Source organism: Monodelphis domestica, chromosome 2 (assembly GCF_027887165.1).
Source record: "Monodelphis domestica isolate mMonDom1 chromosome 2, mMonDom1.pri, whole genome shotgun sequence".
NCBI lineage: Eukaryota > Metazoa > Chordata > Mammalia > Didelphimorphia > Didelphidae > Monodelphis > Monodelphis domestica.
This window is the reverse complement of record NC_077228.1, coordinates 376,753,376-376,771,271: the sequence shown is the minus strand read 5'-3', so window position 1 is coordinate 376,771,271 and position 17,896 is coordinate 376,753,376. Positions and strand designations below refer to the sequence as shown.

The 17,896-nt window shown below is 36.3% G+C and overlaps 1 protein-coding gene across 1 annotated transcript in view; it reads right to left on the bottom strand.

The window, feature by feature from the left end:
• The window catches only part of SLC16A10 (solute carrier family 16 member 10), a 131,801-nt gene that overhangs the window by 11,414 nt on the left and 102,491 nt on the right, over window positions 1-17,896 (bottom strand). The window contains exon 5 of the mRNA XM_001379078.3: window positions 3,916-4,144. Within this exon, the coding sequence (XP_001379115.3) occupies window positions 3,916-4,144 (229 nt within the window). The remainder of the gene's footprint in view (window positions 1-3,915; window positions 4,145-17,896) is intronic.

The window sequence follows — 17,896 nt, the reverse complement described above, 5'->3', positions numbered from 1 at the left end:
AGATCCAGAGTGAATGTTTAGATATAATAAACTGGATTGAAAGGGGCTGAATAAATAATTTATTCTTATTGTAAACTCTTATGCCAAAGGAGAGTGACTCTTAGTTTTTTGTCAATGCATCTATTAATCGTTTTCTTTCCCCTTTTATTTTCTTTTCATCATCCCCCAAATTTCCTCTATGTAAGGTGAAATATTTTATACCTTTCTAGTTGAGAGGATCTTTAAATGTTTAGGCTCCTTATGTAGAATGATTCACTGGGGAAACCCAAGTGAGGAGATTTAACATGCTGGTCTCCCAAAGAATCGGAGGGGGGTAGTGTGAAGGAAATTTACCCTCCCCCCCATTTCTGGGGTCGCACAGGTAGATATCATCTCCTGTCAGCTACCTAAGTACTTGGCATCAGCCTGAACTTGATCTAGAGGATAAAACAGGACAAAGGGAGCCAGGAGGTTATAAAAAGGGTTAAGCAGGAAGTTCGTGGTCTCTGTCTCTGGTGCTCTCCCTACAAACTTCCATGTGGGGGTCTGTTGGAGGAGCTATGTTGAAAAATTAGATTAGAGCCCCTTTTCTATCTCTTTCTCATCTTCTACCTATCCAAATAATCCTAATAAATTTTATTAAAATCTAAGGACCAACTCCCATTTTAATCAAAACATAGCAGATATAGTCATAGTAGTAGAATATCATGAAACTCTATTCAAGATACTGAGAACAAGCCAGATTTATTTTGCATATCATATAAGGTATCACTTCCTTATGGTGACTTAAAAAAAATACATCCAAGAGATTTTATGCATTTCTTTGGTCCATTATATCTTAGAACCTCACTTTTCAAGGAAAGGAAGAATCTTATGCTGTGTGGTCTTTTTATTCTAAAAATCATAATAAATATAATTATAAGGAATATTATTGAGAGGATGAGAAAAACTTAAAATATATTTGAAGGAATATTATAAGTTTTAAAATATGTTTAAAAAGTTAGTTCTATCCACATCCAGAGGAAACACCTCGAGAGTAAAAACACTGAAGAAAAACAACTGCTTGAATACATGGGTTGAAGGGATATGGTTGGGGATGTAGACTCTAAATGAACATCCTAGTGCAAACAACAACATGGAAATAGGTCTGATCAAGGGCACAAGTAATACCCAATGAAATTGTGTGTTGGCTGTGGGAAGAGTGGGTGGAGGGGAGGGAGGAAAATAATGTGATTATTGTAACCAAGGAATAATGTTCTAAATTTATTATTGTTCTAAGTTTATTTAAACTAATTCAAATGGAAAAATAAATAAATTTTAAAAATAAACTGTTAGTTCTGTGACCTACCTATGTCACTCCAAAATAATGACATTCTTTCCTAAATAACTTATCTCCACCACTTAGTTTAGTAACTCAGTCAAAAAAGTAAATAAATTTAGTCCAGCATGACTGTGATAGATCAGGTATTTAAAAGACTGTCATGTGAAAGAGGGATGTATGTGATGAAGCCTCTTTTTCATCTCTCTTTTTTTCCTATATTTCCAAACTATCTCTTTAATAATATGTTCTAGACTTTTGCCCTGGTCTACAGTTTGCAGGCCCTATTCTCTTTCCTATTTCCCATGATGCAGTAATACATGTGAACCTCTCAGGGCCTATTCAGATTTATATTATTATTTGTGGCTACCCTAAATGGGCCTAAACAATAGATACTTATTGAGTTCTTGTTTCTGCATTTTATAGGTTTTCTTTTTCATTTTTATCCCAGATCCAGATTCTCTTCCTCTTTTTACTTCTCTACCACCCAATATTATAGGCTTTTTATCTTTTTCCCTTGCTTTCAGTCTCTCATTTGTAATTCCTTACTGTTTTAGAGTATAGCCCTGTTTGTATTATTTGTCCTAGCTTGAAATTTGCTACTTATAATTTCTGTAGGATTAATACTTTTAATAAAAAAAGGATTAAATGATAATTGAATAGGAACATGAGAGGCTCTATAATGAGTAAAGTAGATAAACTTTAGGGCATGTACTTTGTGATAAAGTCTTTGATTAGTGAGAGACATATATTATGTTTTGTTTTTAAACCTTACCTTCTATCTTAGTATCAATTCTAAGACAGAGGAGTAGCAAAGGCTAGGAATCTGGGGTTAAGTGACTTGCCCAGGGTCACATGGGTAGGAAGTATCTGAGACTAGATTTGAACCCAGGTCATCCTGACTCCAGACCTGGTATTCTATCCACTGTGCTACCTCCTTGCTCATACCATATATTGGGAATTTTTGTTGTTGTTGGTTTTAAACCGTTACCTTCTGTCTTAGGATCAATACTAAGTAGCAGTTGCAAGGCAGAAGAGTGATAAAGACTCTGCAGTTGGGGTTAAGTGACTTTCCCAAGGTTGTACATTGAACCTAGAACCTCTCATTTCCAGGTCTGGCTATCCACCGAGCCACCTAATTGCTCCCTTCTACCAAATATTGTTTAAAATAATATTATTATACCAAATCCTTAAAGTAGCATCACATGAAAAACTTAGAAACACTTTTCACAATAGACCAAAACCTTCCATTCATGAAACTGCAAGAAACTGAGCTAAATGCTATTTTTCAGACACACTCATTATTTCCTCCTCAACGCGGTGGTCCTTTATTAAAAATGAAATTTATCTTTTAGTTTTCAAAATACTTGTCTTTCAACAATGAAACCATATGGGGCAGCTGATCAAGGTCTCCCAAAAGCATGCTACTTTGGTGTAGGTGGTGAGAGTTACCACTAATCAATCCAATTCCTCTCATCTTTCAATAAGAATGGGATAAGAAAAATAAACATTTCTTTAAAGTACTGAACTCTAGTAAGAATGTATATTATTGGAAATGACTGCAAAATGTATTCAAATGGAAGACCATTTAACCTGGCCCTCAAACTCAAAAGGCTCCTAAAATTTAGGAGGTAAAAGAATTGTCATCGAAAGGGCAGCCCAGCCTAATAGACAGGATCTAGTTTCAAATGTGGATGATGTGAGTTCAAGAACAAACCCTGACTGAAGTCCCAAATCCCAGCTATTTGACTGACTAATGACTTAATTTCTTAGTCTCTCATATGACTATAAATCTGTAAATTATAGAACAGATGCTGATTTACATTAAGAGAGGGAGTTCCCTACACTGATAAAATCAAAGACTGGACCAAAATTTAAAGAAATAATAACTATTGGACATAAATATTTTAAATGGTTTCATTATATTAAATATCATATATAATATATGTATATATACAGATATACACATATTTATATACGTGGGTATATACATACTCATTTTTGTTTATATATAGGTTTTTGCAGGTTGCCTCTCTTATTAGAGTGTGAGCTCCTAGAGGTCGGATTTTTTTTTTTTACTTTCTTCTTATCCTCAGGGGACATGCCTATTATGTAGTAAGTGTTTAATAAATGCTTATGAATTTTACTTGACAATTATTACCTTACATAAAATCTAGATTTTCCTCAATAACTAATGTTCTTACACAGAAAAGGATTAGAAAACCATTTTTGAAACTAAAATTATTCCAATTACATAACATTTTTTGATGTCCTATTTTGTTTTCAATTATTTTTTCACATATTACACGTAATTTAATTACATAGAATGAATAGGGACCTCAAAAGCAGCTTAATGTGATTCTGCTTCCTCTGAATTCTTGAGAGCCTCTCCTCTTCTAAACCACTAGAATATGTCTAGGGATTATAAGTAAAACTAAAATTTTATCTGTCACTATTTCTGATCTAAGAGCATTAAGATGATGACAAATATACAGGCAAAATATTGATGATAGCTGGTCAGTTAGTGGTGATGAGTTTGAATACAAATGGAACATTTCAAAGGAAACAAAAGTAGGAAATAATTATCCAAAGATGAATAAATATCATACCACATTTACCTGCAATGGGTGGGCCCACGGTCATGGGAACAGACATGAATCCAAGCAGAAATCCTATGGCTTGGGAGACATCCTGGGGTCCAACTAATTCAAAGGCAATGGGAGCCATGATAGAGATGAAACATCCATCAAAGAGACCCATGATGAGGCAGACAGCTATGAGTGCCCAGAAGACACTACACAAGGGAATCATCATAGACATCAAACCAATGAACAAAAAGGAGATTACCTAGGGACAAACACAGAACATCAATGGTAATTAAAAAGGATGAACAAATGTTATCTTTAATGAATAAGTCGACTTTAAATCCTGGGAGTTTAGATGAACATTTTTTATCTATATAAACACACACATAATGACATTTCAACTGATTATGTTATTGAATTTTCTCATACCGTTCCCAACTCTTCTTGAATCAACTTTTTTTCAGTTTCAGTTCAGTAAAGGTTTTTAAAAAATTTCCAAGACAACTGAAATGCAGTTTGCTAAACTTTTGGCTCTTGTAAACCTTAAAATTTCTTAGACTTATAAATGTTGGAAATTTCAGATTTCCTTGTCACACTCTCAAACTATACTATAAAAAAACAGTGGAGTACTGGTTAAAAAGTAAAATAGATGAATGGAACAGATTAGAGGAAGGAGAATAAAAAATAATGGGATTCAATAACACTGTATGATAAACTCCTAAACATAAATTATTTAGGAAAGAACACCCTATTTGATAAGAACTACAAGGAAAACAAAAAGTAATATGACACAAATTAGGCTTAGACCAACACCTTACAACATATTTCACAATTCATTTTTTAAAATATACTTGAATATTAAGAAATATTCCATAAAACTTTTTCAAAGAGAAGATTATACTTTTTACAGTTATAAGGAGGAAATTAAACAAATAAGGAATAGAAACAATTATAAAGGATGAGATAGATAATTTTGATAAAATGAAATTGAAAATTTTTAGCATAAACAAAATTAGTGCATCCAGGATAAGAAAAGAAGTGGTTGACTGGGGAAACAATCTCTTTATTAAATATTTTTGATGAGCATTTGTTATTTGATTTGTAATCAATTTGTAGACAGCTAGAAGAAATAAAACTAAAATCATTTCCTAATCGATGTGATTAAATATGAACAAATAATTCTCAAAATAATTGTAAACTATTAATAACTATATTAAAGAATGCTTTAAGTCACTAATAATAAGAAAAATGCAAATCAAAACAACCCTAAAATTTTACCACATACCCTGCAATTTGGTAAAGTTGTCAAAAGATAGGAAAGGCCAAAACTGGAATGGTTGTAGAAAGATGGGCATTCTAATGCTTTGGTAGTAGAGTCATTAACTGGTATAGTCATTTCAAAAAGTAATGTGAAATTAGGCAAATAAAATGACTAAAATATCTACATCTTTTGACCCACAATATTACACTAGGTATATACCCTAAGAAAGTCACTGATAAAAAGTCTCTATGTGCAAGATATTTATGGCAGGGGAGGGAGGGCTAGGTGACTCAGTGAACTGAGAGCCAGGTCTAGAGGGGTTCAAAATTAGCCTCAGACACATCCTAGCTGTGTGACCCTGGGCAAGTCACTTAACCCCCACTTCCTAGCCCTTACCACTCTTCTGTCTTGGAACCAATATACAATATTGATTCTAAGACGAAAGGTAAGTATTGAAAAAAAAAAGATATTTGTGGCAGTACTATTTGTGATAGCAGACAACAAGAAGCAAAGTAGATGCTGATTGATTGGCTAAACATTTTGTGACACATGAATGTATAATGGAATATTACTGTGCTATCAAAAGCAACAAATATGATGGAAACAGAAAAACATGGAAATATTTATATGAAGTGATGTGAAGTCAGAGTCAAGAAAATAACATACACAATGAAGACAATGCAAATTAAAAGAACAATAACTATGAAAATTCTTAAATAAAGGATGCAAAATTATAAAAAATAAAGTAAGCATAGATGGAAAGAAGACATATGAAAAGAAACCTCCTCTTCCCCCAACTACTTTGGAAATACAGGAGGTCAATGGGCATGAAATGTTATATATTTTCCAATTATTTGATGAACTGATTTGTTTTATGGATTGGATTTGAACTCATGTCTTCCTGACTTCAGACTCACTGCTTTGACTGTATCTATCCAACTTCTCCCTACACAATTAAAATCATAGCTATATTTTTTGGGTGTATAGACTGTAGTATACAATGCAAATCTTTTGCAGCACCATGAAGAATAGCAAATGAAGAATAAAAAGAAATATAAAAATATAAAAACAAATCCAGAACTAGAATGACATACATACACATGGACTATCATTATATTAAAAAATTGTGTAAATATTTATCTAGTGGTCAAAAGGGGAATTTAGAGGAAATGGTCTTATGTTGCCACCCATTATATATTTTTTGTTATAAATAATTTTTAAAGTGATGCTCAATGTAAACTTATTTACTTTATCCTCCCATCTATAAAATGGGGCATTAAGAAAAAAATAGATAATAGAGAGAACCTTTATGAACATGCTAATGTAAAAGCCCATGTGAGTGAAAAGGTATAAGAAGATAATATTATCTTGGTCCACAAAACCATAAGAGGTCATGAACTTTTCAACTTAAAGCAAATTCTTACCTACAAATATAAAAAGATAACCAAGTTTTTAATTTGTTAAAACTGCTTTTGTCCACAGAATCCACAAGACCTGAAAATTTTTGCTCTACTCGGGGAATCTTGCGATGGGTCAGTCATATGATAAGATCCAGAAGATTAGAAATCCAATACATTTGGAATGGTTTGACATTAACTTCTTCAGCTCATTTCACAGATGAGGAAATGGAGGCAAACAGGGCTAAGTGACTTGCCCAAAGTCACACAGGTACTATATGAAGCCAGATTTGAACTAAAAAAGATGAGTTTTCCTGATTCTAGTCCTTAACCACCCTAGCTGAATTGATAAAATCTGAATGCCAAATAAATATTTACAGTTTCTTTCCTTTTATTTATCACTTCTGAGGAAGGGATTGGCTTCTAACTACTTATTTAAAGCTGCTCTCTGGGCCCATCAGTTTTCCCTTCCTCACACTGCCTGAAACCTAGCTAAGCCAGGAGGGAGATTCAAGTTCCTTAGAGCACAATTATTCCTTCTATGTAGTGAATAAGAACTATGTCTACTTTGGCATAAGTTGTGTTATGCAAAAATTTTGTAAGCTGTTTATGTACTGAGAAGTCTAAAAAAAGCAATAAAGTAAAATATTGATCACTTAAATTTGTTACATTTCATAGGAAGGTACCATAAAAGGTTTTTTGTTCTTTTTTTTTAAGTTAAATTTTTAAAAAAGATACATCATGGGGAATGTGTAACACAACTTGGGAGGATAAATAAGGTTGCCTTAGTTTCAAGTTTCCTAGAGTCACGAATGCCAAAACCTCCAGTCATAATAATGTTTTAGGTTCTGGAAAAATGAACTCTTTGGAGTCAGTTTTTGGAGCCAAGAATAAAAGCATTTCTTCTTGTTGCCTTTTCCACTTCTATTACAAGGAACAGACACTCCTTGGAAAAGAGTCAGCCTTAAACCTTGCTTGGAGACTTGAATGCAATTCAAGAAGAAAATGAACTGCAGCTGTTTCACCTGGCTAAGAGCAAGGAGCAAACACACATTTCATGAGGTAGATAGTGGTGGAAAACTGGCACCCATTAGATGCTGATGCTCTTATGAGAGCTTCTTCACCTCGACATTATTGCCAGAATCTCGGAGCCCATGACTGCACTACAAGACATAGGATAATAGAGTTCTGCCTTTCCAACCTAAATTCAGATCATAAAACAAAAAGGTCATCACAGATAACCCAACAAGCTTTTGGCTGCTTGAGAATTCTCAGTGTAATAGTTTCTCTGAAACTATGGTTCTGATTTTTTTTTATGTCCTATAGCCCTTAAGCAGGCTGTTGAAGCCAATGGATATAATCCATGTTTTAAACATATAAAATTAAATATCTAGAATTACAAAGGAAACAAGTTATGTTGAAATACAGTTTTCAACATTTAAGGAAAAAAAAACGTGTTTATGAGCCCTGGGTTAAGAAATTTAGCTGTAGAACAGAGCAAACTATAGATCCAAAGGCCAAATCTGGCTTACTACTAGTTGTTGTACAGGACTAAGAATGCTTTTTACATTTTTTAATATAATGGCAACCCAATTTGACACTCCAGTTTTAATGTGATGATTCCCTGATCTACTAGAAGTTCCTAAAGAATTATTATTCCCATTTTATGGAGAAATAAAGATTCTAAGTGACAAAGAGTCCAAATCACAGCCTACCTCAGTTTTGGAGTCCCTAAAAACACACTGAATCAGGTCTAAGAGATTTGATGTATATGAGGGAAAACTACAGGCGCACACTGGGAAAGTGACAGCTGAAGGGCATATGGTTTCAATAAAGGCAGTGACAGGACCCAGGACAAAGTAATCATTTATACCCAGTTTTTTCACCTAGTAAAAAAATCACGAATGTATCACTGGGGCATGTTATAACAAATCAGATTTCCAACCCCTCCCCACCTTGTGTTAGTGATGAGGACAGGGAAGGACAGCAGGCAGTAGGCTTTGGCACTGAAAATCTAAAAGGCCTCTTTTTCCTCAAATCCAGCTGCTTTAGGACCAGTTTTAAGCAGAAGGGCCCCAAAGTACAGTGTTTGTCATTTTATAAATGACAAGAGTTCCTAGGGATTAGGAAGGTGTGAAGGCAAGGCTAGAAGCCTCTTCCCCACCAGCTACTCAACTGGGGAAAGTATCCTTACTTGGAAACAAACAACAGAAATAGCAAAGAGCCAGGCCTCTCATCTCTTTCCCCTCATTTAGTCATTCAGTATTCACTAAGGATCAAGTAAGTTCTCTCTCTCCTCTCCTTTCTCCCTCTCTCCCATTCCTCCTTTTTTCTTCATTATCTCCTTTCCAGTTTTTTCCTTCTTCTTTCTTCTCTTTTCAATTCTACTCCTTGCTCCTTGGTAGTCAGCGTTAAAAATTCTTTTAAAAGGCTACTGCATTTATCCATTACCACTTACACATCTTTTTTGATAAACTAGGAATTTACAAGTAAAAAGTAGAATAAAAAGAGGAAGCAGAATGGTTGAAAGAGTATTAAATTTGGATTGGGGAAGAACTGAGTTCAAATCCAGCTTCAGGTTTTAAGCTAGCCATATGACCCTGGGTAAATTAATTTTAAGTACAGGAGCTTCAGTTTGATGATCTGTAAAATAAGGGGGTTGTACTCAATTACCCCTAAGTTTCCATACAGCTCTAAATCTATAAACCTATGAAAAAGATTAAGTAACACTGTCTTACTAAGATGATCTATGAAAGGTGGGCAAAGGTATTAAAAAAAGCCATAGGGAAAAATAACTGGGTAAAAGAAGGAAGGTATCTGTGTAAGTAGGCAGGTAGGTGGCCCAGTGGATGGAGTCAGGAAAACCTGAGTTCAAATCCAAACTCATACACTTACTAGATGGGTGACTCTTACCTGACTGACCTCAGACAAGTCATTTCATTTCTTAGTCTTAGATACCTTGTGTATAAAATGAGAAGGTTAGACTAAATGATTTCTGAGGTCCTTCCCAGCTCTCAATCTGTGACCATTAGGCCTTCAACAACAACAAATATATTCTCAACTTCAAGTCTACTGTTGGTTCTTTAATTGGTCTTGGGAGCTCTGAAAGAATTTTTTACTGTGAGAAAGGCTGTTAGTATCTAAAAAGCTCAGTTACTTAAAAAAATAGAGAGAGATTACCTTATTTTATTTCTTTAAATTATTATTATTATTTTAACCCTTACCTTCCGTGTTGGAATCAATACAGTAAGGGCTAGGCAATGGGGGTTAAGTGACTTGCCCAGGGTCACACAGTTACAAAGTGTCTGAGGTCAAATTTGAACCCATAACTTCTCATCTCTCAATTCAGCTGCCCCCTAAGTTTAAATGCTTTTTAAAAAAATATTAAACTAATTACATTTAGAATATTTTCCCATAGTTACATGATTCATGTTCTTTCCTTCCCCTCCTCCCTCTCCCCCCCCCATAGCCAACGAGCAATTCCACTGGTTTATACATGTACCGTTAAAAACCCATTTCCATATTATTAATATTTGCAATAGAATGATCAATTAAAGTCAATATCCCCAATCATATCCCCACTGGACCATGTAATCAATCATATTTTTTCTTCTGCACTTCTGTTTCTACAGTTTTTTCTCTGGATGTGGATAGCATTCTTTCTCATAAGTCCCTCAGAATTGTCCTCAATCATTGCATTGCTGCTAATAGAGAAGTCTATTACATTAGACTGTACCACAGTGCATCAGTCTCTGTGTACAATGTTCTCCTGGTTCTGCTCCTCTCACTCTGCATCACTTCCTGGAGGTTATTCCAGTTCACAAGGAATTCCCCCAGTTCATCATTCCTTTCATCACAATAGTATTCCATTACCAACAGATACAACAATTTGTTCAGGAATTCTCCAATTGATGGACACCCCATTTCCCAATTTTTTGCCACTACAAAGAGTGCAGCTATGAATATTTTTCTAAGTTTAAATTCTTAATGCAGCAAGAAGGCTTGGCTAAATACTTGAAATGAACTCACTGACCTTGAAATGCCCTTGTTGTACATCTCTCCTGTTGTTAGCCCACTTATTGCAGAAACAACATGGGCAACTGGCTAGTAAAAGATGTAACCAAAAATGAATATATGCAAAATATGAAATCCAGACTTCAGTGATAGGGTTCTAAAAGCCAGGTACAAACTCTTGAAGTGAAACATTATCTAAGCAGTGTTTAGGTTTTTCTTGATAGAGGTAAGTGAATCAACAAGCATTCCTTCCTATATAAGTGTTAACCATGTTTTCATTGAACGGAGATCCAAACACATCTACTGTTCCAGGTTCTGAATTTGAACCCAAAGCAGCATCTAAAAACCTAAAACCCTGCCAGACCCAAGAGTGGACCAACCCAACACACACCACTTAAAGTTCCAAACAAATCTGCAATGAGGTCCAGAATTCCAGCCTGGGGAAGACTTTGCTGTGCAGCCTGATCTGTGTGGGCCCAGAGTGAGGCCAGAAGTCCCAACCAAGGCTTGTGGTGAAGGCCTGAATACCAGTTTGGGGCAAGGACCTAAATCTTAGTTTGAGGTACTCAGTAGACTAGAGCTCTGTCCCAATCCCTGGCAGGGGCAGCTCCCAGAGTGTTGGCTTGTAGGAGCCTGGCTGACCATTGTCAAAGTTCAAGGCAGAGCCCTAGGGCAGGGCAGTCTACTGTGTGCCTTGGGTCTGACCTGATCAAGCCCAGAATGAGACCAAAAGCCTAAGCCCAAGCCTGAGGCTAGAATTTGAGCCATCAGCAATCTCAGGTAATTGAATCAGCAGTGGAAGGAGCTCTCAGAGTTCCCAGCCCATAGGCCCTCATACCATCATAGAAGAACTGAAACTTGCAGAGACCCAGAGATAAGGCAAAGGGTAGCAACCTGGAAGGACTGAAGTTTAAGACAGTGCCCTGTGATACCCAGTGGAATTGCCCGTAGGCTGTGGGAGAGGTGGTGGGAGGGGGGGAGGGAAGAAAAGAAAATGATCTTTGTTTTCAATGAATAATGTTTGGAAATGACCAAATTAAAAAAAAAAAAGACAGTGCCCTATCCTGCCAGAGAACAAAGCCTGCTGGAGAACTAAGCCTACCATTACAATAAAAGTGAAAAGTCAAGAAAAAGACTTGGAAAATGAGCAAACAAACAAACAAAAAGCCCTAACCATAGAAAATTTGTATGGTGATAAAGAGGAAAGCACAGACACAGAGGAGGACAGTGAAAGCAAAGCAAACACATGCAAAGTCCGGAAGAAGAATATGATTTGGACTCAGATTCTGGAAGAACTCAAAAGGGATTTTAAAAATCAATAAAGAGGGGCAGAGGAAAAATAGGGAAGTTCTCTTAATGCAAGAAGAAATAGACCAAATGAAAAAGGAGGTTCATAAGCTGATGGAAGAAATTTGTTTCCTAAAAATTAGAATTGAGCAACTAGAAGCCAACAACTTCATGAAACAGCAAAAAACAATAAAGCAAAAAAAAAAAGATGAAAAACCACTAGAAAATGTGAAGTATCTAATTTTTTAAAAAACTACACCAGAAAATGGATCCATAAAAGATAATTTATGATTTATTGGACTACCTGAAAACTGAGATAAAAAAAAACACTGGACATCAAAATATAAGAAATTATCAAATTAAACTACCCAGATATTCTTGAATAAGAAAGTAAAATAGGAATTTAATTCCATATAACACCTATAGAAAGAAATCCTCAAATGACAACTCCCAGGAAAATAATAGCTAAATTCAAGAACCCCCAAGCCAAGGAGAAAGGGCTGCAAATGTCCAGTAAGATACAATTCAAATACCATGGAGACATAGTCAGAATTATAAAGGACTTAGCAGCCTCTACATTAAAAGTTCAAAAGGCATGGACTATGATATTTGGGAAGGTGAAAGATCTACAAAGTTTAAAACCCAGAGTCACCTATCCAACAAAACTGAGTATATTCTTTCAGGGGGAAAAAATGGTCATTCAATAAAATAGAAGATTTCCAAACATTCTTGATGAAAAGACCAGACCTAAACAGAAAATATGAAGTACAAATATATGACCCAAGAGAAGTAAAAAAAAGTAAAGAACAAAAAGAAAATTTAAGGGATATAATAAGGTCATACCATATGTATTCCTACATGGAAAAAGGATATTTGTAATTCTTAAAAATTCTTATTAATAGTAGAGCAGTTAGAAAGAGTATATATAGACAGAGGGTGGGGAAGTAAGCTAGTTAGGTTATGATATGGAAAAAAACAAGGGCAGAAAAAAAGAATTGCCCTGAGAGAAAAGGGAAGGGAGAGATGGAATGGGGTAAATTATCTCACCTAAAGAGGCATGAAAAACTATTTCAGTGGAAGGAAGGATGAGGGTGGTAATGGGCAATGCTTAGACCTTATCCTCATTGTAACTGGCTCAGAGAGGGAATAACAACCATACTCTTTGGGGTACAGAATCCTATCTTATCCTATAGAGAAGTAAGGGGAAATAAGACAAGGGAAGGGGGAAGGTAGTATTAGGAGGGAGGGGGAAGTGGGGAAGTGATAAAAAGCAGGATCAAAAAGGGAAAATAAGATGGAATACACAGTTGGTAATCATAACTGTGAATGTGAATAGGATGAACTCACCCATAAAACAGAAACGGATAACAGAGTAGATTAAAAATCAGAATCTTACTATGTGCTGTTTACAAGAAACACATTTGAGCCAGGGTGATACACAAGAGTAAAGGTAAGGGGCTGGAGCAGAATTTATTGTGCATCATCTAAAGAATGTAGACCCAAAGAAAAAAAGCAAAAAGGAAGTTCATACTCCACCTCCTTACTCTGGTCTTTTTAACTCACCATTCCTAGGCATGAAATGCTCTCCCCTCTTCATCTATGCCTCCTGCTTCCTCTAAATACCAGTTAAAATCCCATGTCCTATAGTAAGACTTTCCCAAACCCCTTTAATTCTAGTGTCTTCTTTTTTGTTGATCATTTCATATCATGTAGATAGCCTGTTAATACACAGTTATTTACCTACTGTTCCCACTGCCACTTCCTGAGAATATGGACTATCTCTTCTTTCTTTGTATCCCTGAAACTTACTTAGCACAGAAGCACACAACAGAATCTTAATATTTATTTACTCTGGGGGAAAAACCATGAAAACACCTAGGTATAAATATATAAAATATAGAGTAAATAGAAGGTCATCTCTGAGGAAAACATACTAGGCAGCTGAGAGGCCTGGGGGGGGGGGGGGGGGAACTGGGGAAGGTGGTATTGGAGATGAATCAGGGAAGGAAAACAGAGAAACAAAGAGATAGAGGCATAGATATGGAAGGTGGAATGTTGTATTTAAGAAACAGCAGGAAGGGCAGTGTCATTGGATTACAGTATAAAAAGACTGGAAAAATAAAAGGGGTCAGATAGTGAGGAACTTTAACTGATAAACAGAGGGCTTTATATTTGGATCCTGGATGTTATAGGAAGCCACTGGGGTTTACTTAGTAGGGGAAGTGACTTGGGCAGAACCTTGCTATTAAAAAAAAAAATCACTTTGGCAACTGTATGGGGGTTAGAGTGGAGAGAGACTTGAAGAAAGGAGGTCAGTTAGTGCAATAGTTTCAGTGAGAAGTGATGGCGATCCTAAACTAGGTTTGTGGTTGGGTGAGTGGAGAATTGAGAATATATGCAAGAAATGTTGTGAAGATAAATGCCAGATTTGGCACTTTATTGGATATATGGTTTGAACAAGAATGAGGATTCAAGGATGATACAAAAAAGTAGTGCATCTAGATGTCTAGAAGGATGATGGTGCCATCTAGAATAGTATGTAAGTTTGGGAAATGAGAAGGCTTGTGGAAAAATAAAATGAGGTCTATTTTGGACATAATGAGTTAGTTATCTCTCCAGGAAATTCTGATCAAGATGTCCTAAAGGACTACGGTTCAGGAAAGAGACTAATTATACAGATTTAGGAAATACATGGACAGAGATATTTGAACCTATGAGAGTTGACTAGATTGCCAAGTGAGATAATACAGAAGGAAAAAAAGAAAGCCCTGGAAAGAGTCTTCTAGTACCTGTAGTGGTTATGACATGGACAACAATCCAGTAAAGAATACCAAGCAGTAGCAGTCAGATATGTAAGATAACCAGCAGAAAGCAGTGTTGAAAAAACCTAAATTAGAAATTTGTATTTGACTAATGTCAAATACTATAGAGAAGTCAAATAGGATGAGAATTGAGAAATGGCCAAAAGATCATTTGTAACTTTGGAGAGTAGAGTTTCAGTCAAATGATAAGATTGCAAACCAGGTTGTTGAGAGTTTAGAAGTAAGAGAAAGTAGAAACACTGAGAGTAGAAAGCTTTCTCAGGATGAAGACAGATATGGGATAGTAGGATATAGTGAGGGTTTTTAAGCCAGCTCTTCCACTACTATTGCCTCAGGAATTGGTTTCAAGAGAACTAAAAAAGTTTGAATAGAAAGAGAGGTTTACTGACTTAATACATTGAGTGTTAGTATGAGACAGTAGGGAGTTGAGGAGGAGATGATGATGGTGTCAGAGAAGGAAAGGAAAAGGAGAGGAGACCTGGGCACCAAGCCCACTGGAGAGACTGGGAAAAATACCAAAACAGCAAGAATCTGATTGGTTTTGATAAAGAAGCAGCAAGTACTTCTATCCCCTGCATGTCCTTACATGCAACTTCACTGCTACTCCTTCAGCTTTCCCATGCCTTACTTACAGAAGAAAAAATAGAACAGGCCATGAGGTATTCTTAAGCATCGAAACAGATAGGCAAAATGTTATGGGACTTTTTATTAAAATCTTTTAGAAAATTTTTTGAATTTTAGAATTTTTTTAGAATTCTCTTTAGAAAGGAAACTTAAAAAGGAATTTCAGTATTATATGTAGAGGACTGATAAAGGGAACCTTTTCAAATGTGTGAAATTAGAAGGATGGGGCCATCCCTTGGACTTTTGATAACATCTCCCTTTGGAAGATATGGATATGTCAATCAATAATAATGTCAATTGAGAGGAATGAGGACATCTGGATCTGGGTACCTATGGACCTATATACATAAATTCATTCATACACACATATACACATGGGGGGTGGGGAGAGATGGAGGGAGAGAGAGAGAGAGAGAGAGAGAGAGAGAGAGAGAGAGAGAGAGAGAGAGAGAGAGAGAGAGAGAGAGAGAGAGAGAGAGAGAGAGAGAGAGAGAGAGAGAATTGCATTAATGTAAAGAGTATACCTAAGTCTCAGATGTTTCCTTTTTGTCTTGGTATCCCAAGCATAAACAGAAAGATATTTATTAAGGGTATATTATGTGCCAGGCACTATTCTAAGTATTGGGGATATATATATACATATATATACAAGTAAGTAAGATATTCTTTGACCTCAAAGAGCTTACATTCTAGAAATACAACATGGAGCTAGAAGGTAGGGAGGATACATGTGGCAGCATGATTTGGAGAAGTCCAGGAAGTGAGATGGAGACCTGGTTCCCAGCAAGATCAATCAATAAACATTTATTAATCACCCACAGTGTGCTAAGTCCTAAGGATACAAAGAGAGGCTAAAGAGAGTCCCTGCTCTCAAAGAGCTTATAATCTAACAAGGGAGACAACATGCAAACAAATATGTACAAATCAAATTATGTACAGGATAAATAGGAAATAATTTTAAAAAGAAATACACCAGAATTAATAGGAATTGGAGAAGGCTTCTTCTAGAAACTCAGACTTTATTGGGACCTGAAGGTTACCAAGGTCAGCAGCTGGAGTACGGGAGGAAGAGTATTCCAGGCATATGGGACAGCAAGAGAGAATGCTGGGAATCAAAGGAGGGAATGTGTGTGTGTGTCTGTGTCTGTGTGTCTGTGTGTGTGTGTGTGAGAGAGAGAGAGAGAGAGAGAGAGAAATAGCCAGGTGGCCAGTGTAACTAAATTGAAGAGAGCATAGTAGAAAATAAGGGATAAGAAGACTGGAAAGGTAGAAGGGGGCTAGATTATGGACTGTGACTGCTAAACAGAGCATTTAATATTTAATGATGGAGGTAATACAATTGTTATTTGTCCTCTGCTTCTAAAGAAGATCAATGATATCATAGGATGATGTCTTGACATGTGCATGAACTGGATTTAAGTAAGGTATCCTGCTAACTCACCAATGGATTTGTGACCCATTACTTACCTTTAACTTGGTTTAACCCATCTGCTGAGATGCTTTACCAAGGTGTAGTCACAATAGATGCAATGATTCCTTAGAACCACAGATGAGCATTGAGTGTCAGGTGGACACCAAAGGGGAATAATAACCCTGAAAAAGGCTTGGCAAGCCCTCACACTAAAAGAGTGAGTCTTCTTTGAACATCTATACAGGTATCCTGAAGGTAACAGCAAATTGTTGGAATTTATTAATTGGAGGAGAGGAGTGACATGAATGGAACTGTGCTATAGGAAAATCACTTTAGGTGATGAATGGAAGATTCATCTGGAGTGGTGAGAGACTTCAGGCAAGACAACCCACCATAAAGTGTGAAATAATGACAGTCTACACTAGAGTGATGGCAGCATCAGAGGAAAGAAGGGAAAGAAGATAGAGTGGGTATTCAAGAGATGTTGTAAAGGTGAAACTGACAACTGGCAGGGGATTAGATATGGGGCATGAGAGATAGGGAGGAATCCAAGATAACTACTAGGTTGTGAGCCTGAGAAATTGGGAAGGTGGTAGGGAAGGTAGGAGGATAGGACAGTTTAGAGAGAAAGATGAATTTGAGATGTCTACTGGATATCCTTTTCAAGCATTCTGAAAGCAGCTGGAGATTGCAGATCAACAGAGAGATTGATTCAGGATAGGGAGAGAAGAATCATTAGCATAGAGGTAGTAATTAAATCCATGGTTGCTGAGGAGATCACAAAGTGAAGTAGTATAGAGAAGAGAAGAGAGCCCTGGACAGAACCTTGAGGGACATTCTACAATTAGAGAATTTGATCTGGAAGAAGATCCAACAAAGGAAACAGAGGAGTGGTCAAATAGAAAGGAGAACCAGGAGACACTAGAGTCCTGAAACTTAAAAAGAAGAGTATCAAGGAAGAAAGAGTAATCAAAGGTGTCAGAGGCTACAAAGAAGTCAAGGAGAATGAAGCCTGAGAAACAACCCATTGATTTGGCAACTAAGGGATCACTGGTAACATTGGAGAAAATAGTTTTAATAGAATGATGAGGTTGCAAATCTGGTCTCAGACACTTCTTAGCTGGGTGGCCCTGGGCAAGTCATTTAATCCTGATTGCTTAGTCCTTGCTGCTGGCTTAGAATTGATATTAAGACAGAA